The following is a 21,815-nucleotide window of genomic DNA, read 5'->3' on the forward strand; positions in this document are numbered from 1 at the left end:
AATGTAAGACTATACGCAAAAAAATGCGTATTTACAACTTCGCATTAATATTTTTTCTTTTCTTTTCTTGCAAAGGTGGCCTGTATGCAGTTCATCAACATTGTGGTGCACTCCGTGGATGATATGAATTTCCGGGTCCATCTCCAGTACGAGTTCACAAAGTTGGCTCTGGACAGCTACCTGGAGGTGAGTGTTCATGAACAGGATGCCCCAGATATCCTGGAAGATGTATCCCGCACCTTTACATTCTGAGCCTTCCTGGTCACACAAACAACATTGCCTATGCCCATATCACCTGGAATGCACCTGATCTCATATCGCAGAAGCTTAGGTTGAAGCCTCGGTAGGACTTGGATGCTCAAGCACCATACATAACAGGCTGTGGTGGGCTTCCGTGGTGAGCAGCAGAGGGAAGTGCAGAAAAATCTAATATTGTACTGTACTTCTATGCTGGAACGTCTATAATCTCCACATTCACCAACTCGCACTGACGAGCGTGATTGAGTGATCAAATAACACTGGTGGTGTGGGGAGACTCTCCTCCAGCTGTGAATTGACAAAAGGGCTGTACATGTACTGTACAGTTCTTGTTAAAGATGTTAAAGATCTAATGAAGCCATCACCAAACACTGCTGTATATCTTTGCTGATCACTTTGGCCGACCCTCATATGTTTGATCCTGTATTTATTTGATTACTGTCTGAATATAACATAACATCTTAATATCTCAGCTTAAGCCACTTGTTCAGGATATAAAGCCTAAGAGAGAGGGTTAGTAATACACTGGATATATGGGTAGCACATCAGTTAATACGCTACTCCCAACCTGGCCCCAATTCTAATTAGGCTGGAGGTTGACATTTGTGTGTCTGTCCCGGTCCCGCAGAAATTAAAGCACACGGAGAGTGACAAGCTGCAGGTGCAGATCCAGGCTTATCTGGACAATGTGTTTGATGTGGGAGCCCTTTTGGAGGACGCCGAGACTAAGAACGCTGCCCTGGAGCGGGTTGAGGAGCTGGAGGAGCACATTTCGCACGTGAGTCTACCCTGCCACTCGGGTGCAACTGCTGTGGGGGCAGAGCCGTCTCATCCAATAGGCGCACAGTAGGCACTGTCTAGGGCCTACGAAAACTAAAGGGCCAACGAAAAATAAAAATGTGCATGTTTTTTGTTTGTATGATGAAACATTTAACGACGATATCTTCTTTAATAAATATATGTATATACCAAGGATATTCACAGTGTTTCAAATTAAATTTGCTTATCTACGGCACACAGTGCGCTCCCATCGAATTAGGGCACATACTACATAATGAACGTATCAGTAACGACATCTGTCCAGCGACTGGATGAAGTACGCATGAAACAAGCGAGTGACAGCGGCGGTAGTAACATGGGGCGGCAGTACCAACTGTAGAAAGTTATCACTGAAGGCCAACAAGAACCTTAATCCGACCTTGTGTGGGGGTCCTGGGTATGTGGAGCCCAAACATGTTTACATGTGACTAAGAGATACACACTTATTTTAAACAAGGCGACATGAATGTGCTGTTATGCTGATGATCGATTTTTTTAAATTTACATCAGCGCAAGAACAGTTAACTCATTAGATCCCGACCCTGACTCCAGTTGATTTGGAGTTTGCTTGTTCTCTCTCCCGGTGGTCGTGTGGATTTTTCTCCAGGTTCAGAGTATTTGACGGCTATAAATTTCCACGTGATAAGTCACTTTGTTGAGCTATCATTTGTGACCAGGTTACTTCTGAAAAAGAGTTATATAGCTGAACAGGCCTTACTTAGCAAACTAAAAAATAGTTTAGTTTATTAGTTTAGTTCATGACAGAGTCGTGAAGATGTAATATAATTGTAGTGCAGTAGAACTACTGCTATTTAATGATGAAGTAGTGGGGGCGGGGGATAACGTCACGTAGTGTATCTGCTATCTAACCAATAGCCTCTGGGAATTATTATTTTGTGGGACACCCCCAAACCTCCACAGCGTGGCTGCACTTCTGCTATCACGGCTGTTTTACTGAATATTAGCAAAGGCTACGTTTCTGAAAACACACGATTTAGGTTCTCAATTATGAACTTTGAATTTAATAGCTTTTGTTTTAAATATTACTGTAGTTTGTCCACTGTGCATATTTACAAAGAGTTTCTTCGAAGCATAATAAGAGTGATGGCTGCATCTTTTTCCCAGTTGACAGAAAAGCTGATCGATTGTGAGAATGAGGCCATGGCCAAGATTGTGGAGCTGGAGAAGCAGCTGATGCAGGCTAATAAGGAGTTGGAGTCGATCAAGGTACGAGTCCTGGCAAAGTGCAATGCGCATTGTCATGCATTTTCAGTTTTTGTGCAACTTTCCTTTTGAAAAGTCTTCTTTTCTTTATGTAGTGTCAGCAAAGGGATCTGGATTATTTGTTTATATATTTTTTAAGATGTGGATGTAGGTAATATAAATGTCTAAGTCAACTGAAAGGATGTGCATACTCAAATGGGCATTGGACTGCACTTGGTGGCCCTGGACTAGTATTTAGCTACGAAACATTTCCATACAATAAGTCACTTCGTTGAGCTATCATTTGTGGCCAAGTCGCTTATGGAAGAGAGCTGCGTTGGCCTTACCTGGTAAAATAAAAATAGTAAACAGTTAGTGATAGAAATGCCAAATTTCTATACCAGGAGTAAATTTTTCAATTAAATGACTGCGGTATATTTTCCAAAATACGGTACAAATGTTATGATCCTTGAAGGTATTTTGTCTGAGTTGACCCACGACCAGGATTTGAGCATGATCTTTCAGTTGTGAGATGAGTGCTCTTATGTTTGGATTACTGTTTGGATTACTTCAAATGATAAACTAGAAAAAAATGTTTATGAACAACGAATACACAGTAAGCAGTCAACACAGATGCTCACTGATCACTCTTACTATTCCGCTGGCATTACCTGACTCTCTACCCGTTTTGTTGTTGCAGGTGATCTACCGCGATGCCAACACGCAGGTGAACACGCTGCGGATGATGATCAAGGAGAAGGAGGACGCCATGCTGCGGCAGTCGGACCTTGAGAAGAAAATCGAGGAGCTCGAGAGGCAGGGCACCGTGCGTATCCACAGACGCCCGGACGGGGACATCATGATCCTGCCCGTGTTGCCGCCCCTCGGGGCCATGGAGGGTGGAATCGGCGGCGGCTCGTTCGAGAACGGCCTGGCTGGGGGGGGCGCCTTTGGGGTCACGGGGGTGGCAGCGGCGACGTGCGGCGCTACGGGAGGAGCGGCGTTAATCGGACACATGGGACCGCTGGCCCCGCCTCCTCCGCCACCGCCGCCCCCGCTGCCGAATGGAGCCGGTTAATACTTTTTTGCAGCCCTTACATCTTGTTTTCCTTGTTATCGCTTCAATGTGCATGGGGTTTGTCCAGGCAATTTGTTTTCCTCCCACATGGGAAATATACAGTAATGATTGGGCAAAACATTTCATGCAAGACCTCTTAGATACACAGACGACTGTTGATCCGAAATTGCAACTATATTTGTAACTAAATTAAGCGTGCAATAAGCCGTCTCCAGTGAAAGCTCAGTTACATCGGTCTATTGTGGGTTTTTTGTTATATATATTTCGTTGTTTTCTCTTGGTTGCCCCGGTAATGGGTTTGCCTCTGGTTTATGTTTCCCTGGTGCAGTTCCAAATGGGCCATCTCCACCATCGCCACCGCCGCCACCGCCCCTCCCCTCAGGGAGGCCCCCGCCGTCACCTCCTCCCCCGCCTCCCCCCGGAGCCCCACCACTGGGTGCCTTCATCAACCCAGCTGCTATCGGAGGTGAGGTAACGGAACCACCCTTGTGTAAGCTTTTTAATTGCACTGATATGTTGTTTTACTGAGTGTCCAACAAAGCCTTGTGTTTTTTTTTATTCTCACCATTGTAACAATATTCTAATACTGTGTATCACTGTATCATGCGTTTTGGCAGTATCAGTGACTCCTGGATGATTTTGTTTCTCCGTTACTTTCATGTTTTTAACGTTTAAATGGTTATGTTTTCATTTTATGCTTGCTCCTCCGCTTCCAGATGAAGGACTTCTCAAACTTTTCTGTAGGTTTGCTTTGCGTTGATTTTTCGCTGTGCAATGTTTATCTCATTCCAAAATCGTATCTGTCTTACTAACAACAACATCAACAACCATATAACTGTTTGCACAGTTTTAGAAAATCACCTGCATTGGACAAAACAGAGCTAAAACCCAACCTGACCCTGATTTGGCCTAATTTTAAAACAAAGTGTACTCATAGAAACAAATCAAAGAATTTATCAATTAATTGTTGAATTTTACGTCTTGCTATATCTTTTTACTATTTGTTGCTCCCTCATAAAGTTTTGCTTCTGTTTTCTATGTGGATGTTTTTTTTTATTTGTGTAGTCTATTTTTGTGCAATTCTAACCCCCAGAGATTTCATGTCATTGTGTGTCTTCACGGTAATACTGTCAATGCTGACAGCACAACTCACTTTTTCGCTTCCACTCCATGCCAGTGTGCATCACAGTATTGTATGTCGCCATCACTATCCGTACAGTCTAATTCAGCACACGGTCGGTCATTTGTTAAAGTTTTTTCAAGGACAAATTCAGCTTGTAATATTTCTAATGATGAAATTGTTCTCTATTCTTTTCCTCTACAGCTGTGCGAATTAAGAAGCCAATCAAAACCAAGTTTCGCATGCCTGTGTTCAATTGGGTGGCTCTTAAACCCAACCAAATAAATGGCACCGTCTTCAATGAATTGGATGACGAAAAAATTCTGGAGGTACCTGACCTGCTCATTTTTTCAGAGTAATTGTTCTTAGCTAGCTTTAAGCTATATTATACATGAAGAATATGATGTTGAATTTAACAGTATTGTAAATGTCCTTTCCGCTTCAAAGACAAACATGGTTGGTTGGCAAAACTAAATAATTACAAATGACAGTCTTTAAAATGACGTTTAACATTGTATATAACAATATATCCAAAGACCTGCCATTGGGCAGAGGACTTAAGAGTAACTATATTTAAATAAATGTCATTTATTAAACACTTGATGTAACTATGAGAGTGCCTATTGAGTCTTCTACAAGAGAGACCTATGTAAATTTGTTGAGATACATTGACTATGAATAGAATAGAACATCTTGAAAATGAACAAATGATGCAAAAATCTATCCTGTATCAATTACAGTTATATACACGAAGGAAACATTCTGTATATTTAAATATTCAGTGAACATAGCATATCAGAATCAGAATCAGAAAGGGTTTTATTCGCCATGTAAGTTCACACCGACACGGAATTTACTTTGGCAGGATGGTGCATACATTCAACATATAGGAATCTAAAATCTTAAATAAGTTTTAAACAAGTCTTACTATAATAAGGGTTAAAAGTCTAACATTAAGGGGCTGAAATATATAAAATTAAATAAATATCGAATATAAAATAGCTTTAAGATATAATTTAAAAATACAAATAGGGAAACATAGTTAATATCAGCAACGTGTCGTTATGTAGATCAAATGTTAAAAACAGTGTTAGCCCTTGGCCTTGTTTAACAGGCCAGCAGCAGATGGGAAGAAACTGTTTTTATGGCGTGAGGTTTTGGTCCTGATGGACCGAAGCCTTCTGCCGGAGGGGAGTAGCTGAAACAGAGAGTGTCCAGGGTGGGAGAAATCGGCCATAATCTTCCTCGCTCGCCTCATAGACCTTGTCGTGTGCAGGTCCTCGAGGGTCGGTAGATTGCAGGCAATTACCTTCTCAGCAGTGTGGATGATACGCTGCAGTCTGCTCTTGTATATTTTAGCCATCCCAAATGATATAAACTACTTCCACACACAGGTTAAGCATTTATATATTCATTACGAAACAAGAAAAGTGTATGCAAGGACAAAATTAACAGCTACAACTCGATTGTGTATAATGCACTTTAATGTCATGTAAATTCACAATAACCTCTACAGCTGCCTGCATTATCAGCCTCATCGTCAGATACAGGAGGGGTCCTCTCAACCTGTCAGGTAGCCTAAGCGGCCTTATCCTTTGTATTACCCCAGGAGCTGGACATGGATGAGTTTGAGGAGATGTTTAAGACCCGGGCACAGGGAGCCACAGTGGATCTGTGCCTCTCCAAGATAAAGATGGTGCACAAGACGCAGAACAAGGTCACACTGCTGGAGACAAACCGTGCCAAGAACCTGGCTATCACCCTGCGGAAAGGTGGCCTTACCACCGAAGAGATCTGCCGGGCCATACAAATGTAAGTCGTGTGATGCAGTCACATTAACGTCCCAGCGTGCCGAGCTTAACATGTACGGTACCGATAATTGTTGTTTTTGTATTTCTTGACCAAAGATGACAGTGCTGACAGTGTCATGAATTGTGTGGGTGACCGTGGCTGTGAAGACTAATCTGTGAGTGGCAGTCTTTCCCACAGTGAATGTAAGTGTAGATTGATGCTATACCGAAATACCAGTGATAACACTGGGCAGGGTGGTGCACGCCCTGTAATGCAGCAACTTGGAAGTTGGAGCTAATGGATTTGTGAGGTCTCCACCTGAAGGGCTAAACAGTGACCGTTAGATGCCAGATCAGTAAGTGGTAGCTGACCATACGTATGTGTTTGAATGTTGCCCACTCATACAAGTGGGTTTTATCCAATAATTTTTTTTTTACCCAATTCTAAACATGTTCAATATGAAAGTGACCAAATATCCGTTCAAGGCCCTTCTGGAAAAATAATCTTTCCACTCACTTGGAACTTTCCTTTAAAAAAAAAAACCCACTAAATATTAATACGACACCATTTACAAAGCCGCTTATTACGACCAAGTCTATAATACGCCCCCCAGAGCTTTGTAACCACCACATGTCCGCTCAACGGTTGTCGGGCGGTCATTGTCTCTCTTTTGTTTGGGTGCGGCAGGTTTGACCTGCAGACACTGCGGCTGGACTTTGTGGAGTGCCTGACGAGGTTCCTCCCATCGGAGGCTGAGGTGAAGCTGCTGCGTCAGTATGAGCGAGAGCGCAAGCCGTTGGACGAGCTGGCAGACGAGGACCGCTTCATGCTACAGTTCAGCAAGATCGAGCGCCTCACGCAGCGCATGACCATCATGATCTTCATCGGAAACTTCACCGAGAACGTACAGATGCTCACTCCAGTGAGTCTTGTTGCATCGTGATCGCTTAATATTTATACCACACCACACACAGTGCACCTTGTGTATGGCGCCTTGCAGCCAGGAACCCCTCCCCCCCCCCCCCGTGGTAGCTGTCCCTGCTAGCTTGGCAATGGCCAGAAAGTGGGCATCAGTTGGCCACTAGGGGGCAATGTTGTAATGCTGCTTTACCAATTAAGTAATTTATGAGTAATTTGTCAAATTTGGAAAAATATGAGTAACCCATCGCATTGCTTGTGCTGAAACGCTTTACTGTATTGTTACTCGAGGCCGATTGTGCTCATACCGATCGTTGGCACCAAGGTTAGAGTGCTCACGTTACGAGTTCATGTCACAGTCGGTGCTTGACTCGGCCTATAATTGCACCTGGAGCGATAAAACAAGTACAACTTTTTAGGAAGTAGATGGGAGTTGTATCATAGAGCTGTACAGTTTTCCCTGTTTCCTAAACTCAGCTCAGCCTCAGTGGTGGCTTATCAGGGAGCACTGATTCTAATTGTTATTTTATGTGCAAAGTTTTAGTCATTTTACAGACAGCTGTAGCTTACCTTGTTTTGGAGCTGTTCATATTTTTCAGTAGTTCACTATTCAATAGCAGTTATCCATAAATGAGATCCGTCATTGTCATGTCTTCTCTCATCGTTATTTCTGTGTGCTTTTGTTTTACAGCAACTCAATGCAATAATAGCAGCATCCATGTCAATTAAGTCTTCTCACAAAATAAAAAAGATATTGGAGGTATGTTTGCAAAGTACAACATTTACCAGGGTCAGTCAATAGGTATTGAACATGGGACATTAACATGCTTATTATTTACACAGGCTGCAAGATATAATAACATGAAACATAAAAATGTGTTCAAAGTAATTCAATGTTTATTCAGCTTTATTGTCTCATTGTAAAAACAAATTGGCCATCGTTTGTAATAAGGCACCACTGATTTATTACAGCTTGTATTGGTTTTGCTTCCAGCTTCATATTGGTTCAGAAACCTTTTGTCATTGGTACTGCACTGTTATCCTCTGCCAAATCACAGATAATCTTGGCCTTTGGAAACTACATGAACAGCAGCAAGAGAGGTGCTGTGTATGGCTTTAAGCTCCAGAGCTTGGATCTGGTAAGACTGTGCACTTTTTATTTTCACACTGGCTAAAAAGAAAAGAATCCTATAACTGCTGTTTGTTGCTGGCTGCTTGGTATTTTGGGCCTTCATGCCTGTGTTCAGAAACCTTGATATATATTTTAAAAAATACGTGTCATGCATTATTCACAATGTTGCACTTTCTCTTGGATGCCCGTCGTCCCTTCTCTTGCAGCTGATCGAGACGAAATCAACTGACAGGAAACTGACCTTGCTGCACTACATTTCCAACATCGTGCAGCACAAGTACCCAGACCTGGTCACTTTCTACAATGAGCTGCGCTACATCGAGAAAGCTGCCGCAGGTACGCGCTCCGTTTTCATGCGTGCTACACAATCTTCAGAGAAGCGATTATTTAAAATTATCTCGATTGAGCTGACTGGGTGCAGTCACTAAGCCAGCGCCGCTGAAAGTTATGGGTTCGCATCCAGGTAGCCACCCCATGATTAAACCTGGTTCTCATGTGTGGTGAGTGCATGGTCTCAATCCAGTCAACAATGACTGCACATAAAACATATCTATTTCGTTTTGCACTTCATTTACATAAATCCAAGTGCTAGATTTAAAAACAAATATCTGTTGGACTGCCATGTGAAGCATTTCTCTGTAGCAGGACATGTTGGAGAGTGCGCCCCCGGACTTAGTGACTATGAATGTCACTTCAAGGGATCCCAGAAGTAGTTCCGTAATATCTCCTTCCGTCAGCCATTATCTTAGACATGTGGCGATGCACTCATCTGTAAGAGTTCCGAATGGTTACTCCATCCGATGACGTCAAGAGCACAATTGGTGTAAAATTGGGCAAAATATTTAAAAAAAGATGAAGCATAAAATGTACCATGGTCCACTCACTACATTTGTTAAGCTCAGAGGAGTTATGCAATCCATCTTACCGCTTCAACCTTGCACTGTGGCACATTCATTTGTTTCCCAAATTGAAGCATTGGCCTGGGGCAATACACACTGTGTAACAATGACCTTCAAAGTGTTGTCCTGTAGTGTATATGACTTCACAGAAAGAAATACCCTCTAACAGGACATTCAGTTGACCCCCAAATGAGATGTGTATCCCAGATGAAAAATAAGGCATTAGAACGACAAGTGACCTATAACACCTAACCTATTTGAGTAGATTGGTACGTTCAATAGTCTGACAATACATTGCACTGTCCTTGCACCGGACACATTCATTGCAGTACCAATGCAAAGGTAAAGGTGCAGCTCTGATTAATAATGCCACTGCTGGTGGTAGAAGCAGCTCTAGAAAGCCTCTCTGAAAGGTATTTGGCCTACTCTTCCACACTGGACAAACATCTCGGAAGAGGTGGGAGTAACCCACACTTTGCCAGTATGCGACCTGCAGATCGAGCGTTACCGATGTATGTATCCTGATATCAATAACCAATGCCAATTGTTGTGTTGCTGCAAACATTCTTAAAATATTATGGACAAGGGGATGTGATGGCTATTTTTTTTATCGGCATTGAAAGCTCATTGCACCTTGAGCCATACGTCATTTTTTGAGAGTGATTGATGCAGACGTTGTACTGCTTGGCGCCTTGCTCTGACGCAGTGTCGATGGAGAACGTCCTGCAGGACGTGCGGGAGCTGCAGCGCGGCATGGACCTGACCAAGCGCGAGTTCAGCATGCACGAGAGCAACACCCTTCTGCGTGAGTTCCTGGCGCCCAGCGAGGCCCGGCTGGAAAGGCTGCTCAGCGACACCAAGACTGCGCAGGTGCCACTGACGACGCTACTGCCATCACCACCAGTGTTGATTGTGCAATTTGTGACTCAAATGTTTGTCAACCAAAGTGTTTATTTTGTTTACAATGACCAAAAGCGTGACTTGACGAGATGAATTGAACGAGTCTAAATGAGGACAGGCTAAGATCATTAAATAACGCTGTTCGAGACCACAGTGACTGAAGAAGACTAAACATGGTAATTGACGCTCTATATGTATATCAAAAGATTAAGATAGTACACTGATTGGCTGACCGGATATAAGGGGGGTAAAAAGTCCGTGCCCGATATTTAATTACGATGAATGGACTAAATGTTTATCTACTTTAGTTGACGATACTAAGAGAATTATTCTATGAAATTCACAGACCAAGACTTGGATAAACTGCCACAGATTGTCGATTAGACTATGGCTAAAATCATAAATGCTCACTAAATTAGCGATGGTCACCCCAGCCAGGATATGACAGCAATGATGGTGCCTGTGGCCCCCTGCTGGCAGATTTTTTTTTGCAGCTTCTGGATCCTTTTGCAACGCAGATCTTTGTGTGGCGTGATGGAGGCCATAGCAGCTGCTCCTTATGTTGAGACCCAGTCCTGGAATACGAGGATTTTTTTTGCCCCAGAGATATAAAAATTACGCCACACGTACGAACCAAATGGACACTTGTTATTCCCGTCTAGTAATAAATGCCGTATTTTGTGTGTCTGTAAATCATAATTTGAGTGTCAATGAGCAATGCGTCACAAGGCCCAACATTTTAAATGTGTTGTTTCATGAATTAATTGTTTAAGAGTGCATCGTGGGAACTATGTGACTATTCTTTTTATGCTCATATCTTTAACTAATTCAGGAGGCGTACAACACCGTGGTGCAGTACTTTGGGGAAAACCCCAAGACGACTCCCCCGTCTGTGTTCTTCCCACTCTTAGTAAGATTTGTGAAGGCGTACAAGGTGAGATATGTTTTTTTGCATTATTTATTTTTATTCATTATTTAAGAAGAACTTTCGAACCGAATTACGATTTCTTAATCTCAGACGTCACGCACGCTATGTTTGACATTTCATTGCATATTTCTATCCTGTACTTTTCTCGCAGTGCTTGTTTCCCAGAAAGTTGTGTAATCCTTAGAATTGGGGGCGTTATGTGCGTGTTTTTAACATAACACCGTTAAAACATTTATGGACGCAATTGCGTGGTGGGGGAGGGGGGGGGCTAAAGCGACTGTGTTGTAAAGTGGTGAGTTTTGTGCCAGGGCCTCGTACCAAGCCGGGGTGCAATGGTAATAGGCACAGTGGGTGTCAAGTGCCTCCGTTGCTTGCTTCTCTTCTCCCGCAGCAAGCCGAGCTTGATAATGAGATGAAGCGAAGGCAGGAGGAGGCCCTCAAGGAAAAGCAGGAGGAGGAAGCCGCAGCGTTGCTGGCGGCTCAAAAGGTATTTTCAATATTTGGCATAAAGCACTCGGTGGGGGCTTGATGTACCCTAAATGGAACCTCTTTGAATAGACGTATTCAAAAAGAGCACAGGAAGGCAAGGATAAAAGAAGTTGTAAGTGGCAGTTTTGTGCTAATGTCGATGTTTTACCAGCAGTGTGATTTGAGTGGCAATTAAGGTGTTTGGTTAAATTGTGCAATTTTGTTTCCATACACGACCACACGTTCCCATGTACGAGTGTTTACATTTACAAATGGATTTTGCGTCTTTCTGTGTGTGTGTGTTTGCACGTGATCGTGCGCTGTACCCATCTGCCTTCAAATATCACCACCGCAGCTGTCTCCATCGCACCGTAACCGGCGTCAACAGCAGGAGCTGATAGCCGAGCTGAAGAAGAAGCAGGTGAAGGAGCGAATGGTTTACGAGGGCAAAGATGGAGCCATTGAGGACATCATCACAGGTATTGCTTTTCCAGCCATCTACCTCCCCATCACCAGGCTCACTGTGGAGTTGCCTAGTTACTTTATGATTGTGCAGACCAAGTTGATGCCTTTCATAAATGTCACAGCTGTGTGTCATTCAGTGTTTGCCCGCCATCTGTACTGCGTGTGCATAATTTGTCATGTGGTGTAATTATTAACATATTTTCTGCAGCGCTGTTAGAATAAACAACATCGAAATGCAGTAATTCCATTACCAGTGCGTGCGGTATGTCTTGGGTTTGCTACGACAGTGTCAGTTTTTATGAATGCGAGGTGTCGCGTATTGGTACAACTTCATGAAAGAAAAAAATAATAGCAGGATACTACACGAAACTTTATGTATGGTGATGTTGTTGCTTAGACTCCAGCAACTCATTTGGCACCCAGGTTCTAGTCTGTTGCGCTATTCTGCAATAGCATTTTATAGTAAGGCCTGTTGAGCCAGCACTATGCTTATGAACATTATCATCTAGTTTGTAAAACACGTACTGAATGAAATGTCATTCTAATGCCGAATTAAATGTTGAAATGAAAATACATAATGATGAAAATGTAAACCAAGACTTACCGTATGCCATCTGTGCTGTTCTTTTTAACTATTAGTCATGTACATTTCTTACAATTAACTTTTATAACCCGCTGAATTATTTAGGAGACGTTTTGCCAGCAATGCATTAACTCATAGCGAAATCTTAAGCCCTCCTTCCCACTCACCCCACTCTCACGCCCTCTCGCCCTAACCCCTCCCTCCCCTGGTTGGTAACGTGTATTTGTGCACTCCCCATCCCTCCCCACATCCCTCCCCATCCCCTCCCTCCCCCTCCCCTCCCGCCCCCTCCCCTCCTTCCCTTCCTCCCCCGAATGCCCCACCGCACAGTGCTGAAGAGCGTCCCCTTTACTGCCCGGTCGGCTAAGCGCTGCTCGCGCCTCTTCTGCGAGAACACATCTGCGAGCGAGGAGTCCCACGCCTAAAACTGCTTTAGGACACCCTTTCCCAGCTTTTAACAAGGTCTTAGACCCCCCCCCCCCCCCACACTGCCCCCATGCCTCCCCCCATCCCCCAGCCACCCTCCTTCACCTCCTCATCACCTCCATTGCACACCGCAAACTCTCTGCTCTGCTTCCTTGCTAATGCCTGATAGATGCAACATTCTAACTGCATAGGTTTTTTGCCGTTGTGCTGTATCGCTCTCCGATGCGTTTTCGGCTTGTGCCGCATGCTGTTGGGCACGATGGAGCGGAACGTCGAACATCGTGCCGAATAACACGTACAACCAGTAAACACCGTGCGTTGCTGTTGGGCACGATGTCTGAAGTTGCGATCGACAAACCAGCATGTTCAGCGAAATGTCGGACATCGGGCCGAACAACCCGAAAGCTGTGACTGCCTATGTCTTCCTGGTGTCGTGCTGCACGCTGGGTGTACCCTGTGTTCCCTGCTCGCGCAGTGTGCCCTGTATTCTTTGCTCGCTGAGTGTGGCCCTCCGACGTTTGTATTCCTATTTTGCTTATTAACTATCGGCTTTTTTGCATCTTTAGTACTAACCTCCTCATAACTGTTGTTGGAACAGGGTCATATTGCATATGTTTGACGCAAGCTATCCTGTGCCCATCACTGTGGAAGGATTTGTGATGTTTCATTTCATTAATTTGATATTGCTTGCATGGATCTTACCCTTCGAATAACTCGCACACTATAAACAGTATATGGATATTAGAACTCCGGTTATCCACATAATTTACAATATCTTGCACAACCATTAACTTCCATTCTGCCGCTGATATTATTAAAAACAGATTTAAAAGGCATTTGGCCTCGCAGCAATTTAAAAAGAAAGATTATGATTCAGATGATAAGACTCCATATTTTATTAAACTTCACAAACGTGACAGTGGCAGTAGATATGCAATTTGTATTATATTGACATCACACCTTCGGGGCTAGAAAGCGATTGTGACTGCTACCCGAATACAATATAACACTGAGATATGTTTAAATATCGATGTGATTAAAAACAACTGCTGGCAAGGTCTTTTAATGAAAATATATCAGCATTGCTGAGCCGAGCTGTATGCTGACTCTTAATTTAGTGTTCGTTTTCTCGAGAATATATTAATGTTATTAATAGGGGTGAAATTATGCATCAGTTAAAATAGCTTTTTTTTTACACGATGCATTAATTGAATTGTGCGCTTGAGATTCGATTATTTTCGATAATTTGTTCGTGTGACCCCTGCAACCACTAGAGGCGCTATAGTATGCCACTACAAAGTATATATATTTTAAGAATACATGTTTAAATAAAATGACCCTGAATCGTGGCAATTCAATGAATCTGTAGTAAATCGTTGCAGGGATAGTTATGAGTAACTATTTATTGCTATTTTCCCAATCAGAGGGAATCTGCTGAATAACAAGGCACCTTTGTTCTACACTTAATCAGTATGGACAGCTGGGTATAATATGATTTCCTCCGGTTTTCCACTCAATACTGGAAAAGTTGGATGACATAGAAAGCCTCATCATACAAGATGTGACGTTGTACTTCCTGCCAATTTGGCTAGCCACAATGCTCACCCAATGTCTACGCTCATGACTGGAGTTCTAATGCTCTTTTACAGTTTGTATGTACTGCATCACTGTTTTGGATAGAAGTCATACAAATAATGTTGAATGTTGTGGCAGCGAATTCTACTGGCTGTGTTAAACTACTATTATTATTTTATGTATCTTCATCTGCACTTTTTCTGTCCTGCTTTACACCACACTTCATGAAAACAACACAATGTCTCCATGAATATTCAGAGTATACATCTTTAAAATAATTGTGTTTAGCCATGCCAACTTAACTGTTTTTGCTTTTGCTGTTGTTCCATCATGTTGCCTTAACACAGAGAGAGAGCTTTTAAATATAGATTAATTTACCAGTACTTGCTATTTTAGCTTACCAAATGTTACATGTAAAACATATCAAGGAATGTTTGCAGGTTACCTTTTTAACAACAAATGTACGCAAAAAAACAAACCTTATAAATAATTTCCATACTCATCAAGGGTTTTAGGGCGTGATTATATTACATACTTTAAACAATGTATGCCATCCTGCTGCACATTTCCAGCAGCATTCAATCTACACCCACTGCGAAGAGACACATAAAGGCCCTAACTCTCTCGCATGGCTGTCGAGTGACACTGAGCTTGGCTCCGTGCTCCTCAGGGTCATGGTCATTTATGTCTGTGAAATATTGTGCATTATAAATTGCATTATTATTTATTGTTAAAGAGTTCAAGCATTTCACAACACTTTGAGTGCATGGTGGTAAATGTATTTCATACCTATGGCCTAAATATATCACCAATTTATATATTTGCCTTATTATTACTTTAATGTATTTGACCTAAATATTACATGGATTGCATTTTCTCTACACAGTATGTGTGCATCTGCTGCCATCTATTGCCACATTCCTGATCTAGTTCAGAGAGGCACTGACAGTCACCTGTAGTGTTCCAAGCAAGGACCTGTTTATGCAAGAATATCAAACCCTGTAATAACAGGCCTTATCTAGACACAATTTGTTATCTGTGCTCGCTTTAATTCGCCATTATATTATTTTTCAGTAGCAATACATTTACCATAATGACCTCAAGCAGTATTGCTTGAGATCATTTTCAAAGCTGGTTGAAGGTCTCCCAAAACTGTCACCATCTGAAAATGTATTGTGCTATCCGAACAGATTTTATATAAAATTATATATTTACATTATTCTCATTTGAAATTAGATACAGTATATACTGTAATATAGTAAACAAAGTGAATGTTTGCTATTCATTTGCAATTATTATGCAACATAGCATGTTGTGACATACATGCACATTACCATGCATAACAAGCCAGATATATGTATTTTAGTATTTTCTCCACGTCAATTTTCATGATTATTCATAAACATTTGCCTTTTTTCAAGGCTTGGTTTTATTATAACTTGAATGACTGCATCAGTATCCATTAATTATTTGTGTCGGCTACATTGTAAACGCTCGGCGCAGTGCTAAGTTAAATTCGTATTTTTTTTGCAGAATATTATTTGCAGTATGGTATATATGGCAGAAAACCTTTCCTGAACCATGCTTGATCGTGTGGTTCGATGGCCTCTAAATTTTGTATTATTCTGTTACCAATGATCTTCATAAACATGATAAATGTCAAATGGGTCCATAACTTTTCAAGTAACTTTTATCTCCCCTCTTTAATTATTATAATGATCGAGGTGTTCCAGAATCGAGGTATTTAATTTCTGAGTAACAATTCAGTGAATAGGAATGCTACTTTATTTCCAACAACTGGTCCCTGCCTCATTGGGGATGTTCAGTCTTTATAATGTAAAAAAAACCCACAAAATGCTCGGAGAATTTAATAAAGAATGCTGGAAAGTTGGGATAAAGATACATTTGAGTAAAAGTCCGATACAAAAAGTTTGGCAAACAACTGGAAATATCTTGATCAAATTATGAAATTACGAGGCAGACATGAACAGGTTTAGAAAGTTGAACTATGTGCCTACAGAAGTATGCTTTAATGAGTGCATATTACCTGCTGTGGCATGTATCAGAAACATAGACATTGACTTAGAAAATGGAATCTTGATTTGAAGTTTTCGTGACTTCAGGAATTCATACTCTTTGGTTCTTTCGGTAAAGTCACGTAGATAGGAAAATAAATAATAGATCACGACGTTTCGATGGCAACACAAGCAATCGTCTTCAGGTGAGAGAGAGAGAAGCACGCCGTTGTGACGAGGCATTATATACATCCGAGAGGGGGGAGGGAGGGGAGGCCGTAACGGGCGAGAGGGTGGGGGTGAAATTCAAAGAGGGCTTAGGTGAGAGAAAAAAGGAAAAGGAAGCTTAGATATCAAACTTAACAAAATGTAGAAATGTAATGCAACTCAGAGAGTAGGCTTACACAACAGTTAACACTTTTGGTTGATCACGTCATTCCAAAGATTTCTAAATTTTGCATCCATCTTCTCGGTTGAAGTTATGTCTGAGTTGTGTGGAAATCCTCCCCGTAGAGGCGGTTCAATCTCGATTCGAAGCTTTCGTGGCTGCAGGAATTAATACGTTACCGAAATAACCAAAGAGTTAGAAAATGAATTAAAGTACAGTGTTGATCATTCATAAAAGTAATTGGCCTTGAGCTGAAAACATTGCTAAACATGCTAATGGCCAGTGGTCAAGACTAATGATGAAGTGGCAGCCAAAGGAGGGAACAAGCGGAGACGGAGCGATGAAACCAGCTCATGTTATATCACAGGACTCGGAGATGGCAACGGCCTGGGAAGGCCTTCATCCAGCAGTGCATTGATCATGGCTGATCATGACTTCAAATCCACACCATTTTGACCATTAACTATTCCTTTCACACTGCTTTCTGTAAATCACGAGCAAACTCTAAAGGTGGCCATTATGCTTTGTTTTCTGCTCATAAAGCAAATACATTTACCACAAAAGTGTGTATGTGAGTGGGCAAACAGCTGCAATAGATAGACTTCGTGTCATGCTAAACTTAGACTCTAGTGGACATGCCTTCTAGAGTGGAAACTGCTTCTACAGTCTACTATCAAGTCGTTTTTTTACTCAACATTATACAAGATATGTAACAGAGGAGGACATACAAAGAACTCTTAAAAATTTTCGCAATCGGCAGTTAATGAGAGTTTCCTCTACCCATCTAACGATCATCTCTTTTTGGGTGTCCTGGAGATCCTTCTCAAAAGCGTTCGTGTATTTTTTTTCCTTCTCATTTTATTTGCTAGCTCTGAGGAATAATTGTACCTACGGTAAAAGACGATTGAGGGTAAGATCAAAGCTTGTTGCAGAAAAATACTGCTGGTGAAGAACCCCACAGCAAATGCTTTCAATCCTGCTTGCCGCTTCTGCAAACATCTGCCTCGTCCGTGCCTTAGCAAAGGGCAGATGAGCATTTGTTAGTACAGTTTTTAACAAAGTTAACCTTCTAATTCACGTTTGAAATGATGCCCTGCTTACATGCTCCTTGGCTTTATTTACCGTAGAATGTTTGGCTACATTTCTTGACCACGTATGTTTATAGATTGTTTATGTGAGGGTGAATGTAATTCAGGAGTTAAACTATATATGCAGGATTGAGAAGGCAACATGTTGACACCATTGGTTTTTTCTGCCTTTAATTATTGCTGTTTTGTATACGTTGCTGTTATGAAATCGTGCATGTAAAGTTAAATTGCATTTCTCAAAAAAAGTATTGCATTTCTGCATACAGTCTTGAAATCCAGTATGCTGGCATGCAGACAAAACATATGCTCAGAATAAGAGCAATGTAAAATAGGCTCGCCAGGTATAAACTTATAGGACGGCTTCGGATACCATGGATCTGATGAGCAAAGTTACAGGATGCAGTGTAGACGCGTATTGCTTTGCCGCTCGGTTTGACTCAGTGTGTTCTTTAACCGTGTCTCCCATACCCGCCGCCCCACGCCCTGACCACACACACTCCTGCTCTGTGTGCGCAGATCTGAGAAACCAGCCGTACCGGCGCGCAGACGCTGTCCGCCGGAGCGTGAGACGGCGCTACGATGAGCAGAGCGGCCGCTGGGCCAACAGCGGCGAGATCGCGCTGTGAACCGAACGCGCCTCTTGCGCCGCTCACGTCCTGCCCTGAACGCCGCCGGCACCACCCCCCCCTCTCTCTCTCTCCCGGTGGCAGGATGCTTTGCTTGAGCACCGCATGTGCTGTAGACACAACAGCTGCCGTACATTATAGTGGTGACTGATATCAATTCCTGCACTCTCGAGATTTGGGTGGGAGACGGCACTAAAACAATATAATGTTGAACCAGATTCTTAATGGCCACAAGCTTTGTTTTTTCTCGAACTTTTTTTTAAAAAACACCGCAGACCTAATCATTGAAAATTACAGTGATGCAGTTTACTGGAGGCCTAAGTGGTTTAATTCATGTTCGTACTCTAATGAGCTTTCTTTAATGACGTTTGATTTACTTTTAAATCACTTCTGTATTTTCTGGTGTATAATTGAATCAGGTAACTTGTACTGTACTTGTCATTGTTACCATAACAGGAACATAAAGTGCCTAATATTAAGTCGTATCCTTTTGGGGAGAAATTTTAAGGAGAACAAAAATGAAATTGTGTCAAGTCTAAACTGGGTTGTGACTGAAAAATTGTGCTATTAAAATGGGCATCATGGCATGCTTCTAAGCATTGGGTATGTGCATACTACGTGAATGAATCTGTCATGTTGTAAGACTGTCTGATGGGAGTGCAGACACGTTACAGTGAAGTTGGAAATTCAAAATGTTCAAAATAACAACTTAAAACTTTGTAAATATACATGATTCTAGGTGCTAGTAAACCAAGGAACGTTAATGCTGAATCCGTTTCCTTTTATCGAGAGGAATTGGTAAAAACAATATTTTTTGAGACACATACGAATTGAGTCTTATATTATCGTGCACTTAAAAGCCCAGAATCACAAAATCAGTTTAAATCAAAGATGTACTCAGCAGCCAAATTAACAGTCAACTGATCTACCAAAACATGGCATGGGATAGGAATGGGAATTCACACGATGGGACCAGGAGGAAATGGGCACTACACCAACTCGCAAACAACGCAACGAGAGACAGTGCAGTCCAGACATTTGCAGCCTATTCACACTTTCAACACACTTTTCATAAAGGGACAGGATGAACTCAAATACATTACCCATAAACTTTCTCGTTTTTAGATATCGACCATAGGTGTTAAAAAAATGCAATATTACATATTTACAAAGTAAATGTAAAAGCCGGTGCACAACGCAGATGTTTGTAACTATGTACGCATTAGCTGGTCTTGACCGATGTTGTCTTAATTGTTACGTAGCTTATACGATGCTATTTATGCAACCACACCTTCTCAGTAATGATCATATATGAGACTTTTTTTGAATGGTCATTTCTTTTGTAACATTGTTAGGATTATTATGTCTAACATTGTTGCGTTGACGTACTGGAATTCTTTTTTAAAACCCCCCCGACAAATGTAAAATGATCTTTAAAATGTGTAGATGAATATTTGGTCAATCCAGTAATTGACAGGGTTAACGTTTACTGGTCATTAATCACTATTGGAGCACAAGATAAGCAAGTAATAGAAATCTTAATGCCTTTTTATATTACCATTTAAAGCTAAGGGCATCTGTGATTAACCTTTCCGAGGCCACATGTTACTGGCTCTGGCATTTAATTACATTTTAAAAGTTATCGCTTATTTCAGTTCCTCTATTTTTAACCGTCAAAACTTTTCCCGGCCCTTTATCCCCAACAGAGCTAAAGGGGTAAAAGTGTGTTTGGAGAGCATGTCCACACAAAAGTGGGTTCGCTTTGTCAGGATGTGGTTAATAAAGGACCCAACATCATTAAACCATGGGCCTGGGTGGAGCTAAAGGGGGGGGGGGGGCCCTAATTTCGCAACTTGACCATTGCTTTGCTTTGGCTCGCCCTGTGCCATGTCTCGAGATTTGGCACCGTGTTGTGAACATTTTCTGTTCGCAGAGCAGCCGTTGCTGTAAATACTGTATTGTCAGTGTTGCGCTACGATAGCTTACACGCTGTAGTTAGGATGCTAAAGTGATAGCCAACAACCTCTCTTAAGTAAAACAAAAACTACGAATATGAACTGTATAATAAGGCTTTGTAAATGCTCTTACTTTTTGCTTTCGTCATTTTTTAAGTGTAGCAACAACAAAAAAGTTAAGACTGTTACATTTTTTTAGTATTCTGTTTGATGTTTAACTTCTAAAAATTATTTAAGTACAGACACTCCCATCAGTAGTGGTCATAGACGTTGGCCTCTGTACCATTTTATTGACAGTAAAAAGCCAGCTATTGAAAATATGGAGAATTTGTAAATCAACGCAGTTGCGGCAAAAATAGGTAAAATTCATGTTTTAAATGTAAAAAATATCTAAACCTTATTTACTTATGAAAAATGCAGTAGGTGAGTGACGAAGGCTAAGTTTGGAAATGTGTATCTCTTTTCCTTTTGTCACTTGTGCAATTAGGTAAGACTGGCATTTTCCTGTACACGGGGAAGTTGTGCGTGTAACTCACAGGAGATTCTAGCGCTAACAGTGAGTGATAGAAAAAAAAAACGGACGTGCCACTTTGCGTACCATTCCGAACGACTGCTTGTCCTTGCACTTTTGCAACACCTATCTTTCTCTCTAGTTGGAGCTTTTAGTGAAACGGCAAAAATGCAGAGACATCTGCATGTGTATTTTATGACTATTATTTTCAAGGTTGCTCCTGAGTTACGGTGCCCAGGCCATTGCAGCGCGTCGTTCTTGCGGAACTAACTCAAAAGTCATAAAAATTGCTGTAGTTTTTGACCACTGTTTGGAAAGTTATGTGTGATGCAGTAACTCAAACTTGTGACGAGCTGGCCTGGGTTCTCTTTGCGTTTCTGCTGTCGCCATGAAATAAACAGCTCTTTTGTGCCCTATTTCATGCGATGTCTTGTTTGATATAACTTTCTTTAGTTGTGCATTGCATTTGAGTATCATCATGGGACCTCCTTTGCCAGTACCAAAATATGATAATAAGTTTTCCCCTTTTTTCTGGCAGCAAAACAGGTGTTAGGATGTTAAAACACCAAACTGAAATCTTTTACAAGGAATCATGTCTGCATTAACCACAATACTTGTGGTCAGAATGCAAACAAAAAACAATTACAGTAGCTACTGTAATTATGGATA

The 21,815-nt window shown here is 41.7% G+C and overlaps 1 protein-coding gene across 6 annotated transcripts in view; it reads left to right on the forward strand.

Annotated features, from left to right (window-relative positions):
• LOC116938663 (formin-like protein 2) overlaps positions 1-21,562 on the forward strand; it is an 83,081-nt gene extending 61,519 nt beyond the window's left edge. For 3 of the 6 annotated variants that reach the window (XM_076057502.1, XM_032946093.2, XM_076057534.1), the window contains 17 exons: positions 76-186; positions 887-1,036; positions 2,203-2,304; positions 2,981-3,353; positions 3,687-3,824; positions 4,075-4,098; positions 4,683-4,807; positions 6,088-6,290; positions 6,957-7,191; positions 7,879-7,947; positions 8,246-8,326; positions 8,526-8,655; positions 9,925-10,088; positions 10,951-11,052; positions 11,438-11,533; positions 11,870-11,993; positions 18,571-21,562. In XM_076057502.1, coding sequence (XP_075913617.1) covers positions 76-186; positions 887-1,036; positions 2,203-2,304; positions 2,981-3,353; positions 3,687-3,824; positions 4,075-4,098; positions 4,683-4,807; positions 6,088-6,290; positions 6,957-7,191; positions 7,879-7,947; positions 8,246-8,326; positions 8,526-8,655; positions 9,925-10,088; positions 10,951-11,052; positions 11,438-11,533; positions 11,870-11,993; positions 18,571-18,680 — 2,337 coding nt within the window. In that variant the 3' untranslated portion in view covers positions 18,681-21,562. Of the gene's footprint in view, positions 1-75; positions 187-886; positions 1,037-2,202; positions 2,305-2,980; positions 3,354-3,686; positions 3,825-4,074; positions 4,099-4,682; positions 4,808-6,087; positions 6,291-6,956; positions 7,192-7,878; positions 7,948-8,245; positions 8,327-8,525; positions 8,656-9,924; positions 10,089-10,950; positions 11,053-11,437; positions 11,534-11,869; positions 11,994-12,892; positions 13,025-18,570 lie in introns of all 6 variants that reach the window. The other 3 variants (XM_076057513.1, XM_076057540.1, XM_076057521.1) reach the window with 2 other exon arrangements.
• Positions 21,563-21,815: the final 253 nt, after the last annotated feature.

This window comes from Petromyzon marinus, chromosome 4, assembly GCF_048934315.1.
Source record: "Petromyzon marinus isolate PM22_M1 ecotype Great Lakes invasive population chromosome 4, UKy_Petmar_22M1.pri1.0, whole genome shotgun sequence".
In the NCBI taxonomy this organism is placed as follows: domain Eukaryota; kingdom Metazoa; phylum Chordata; class Hyperoartia; order Petromyzontiformes; family Petromyzontidae; genus Petromyzon; species Petromyzon marinus.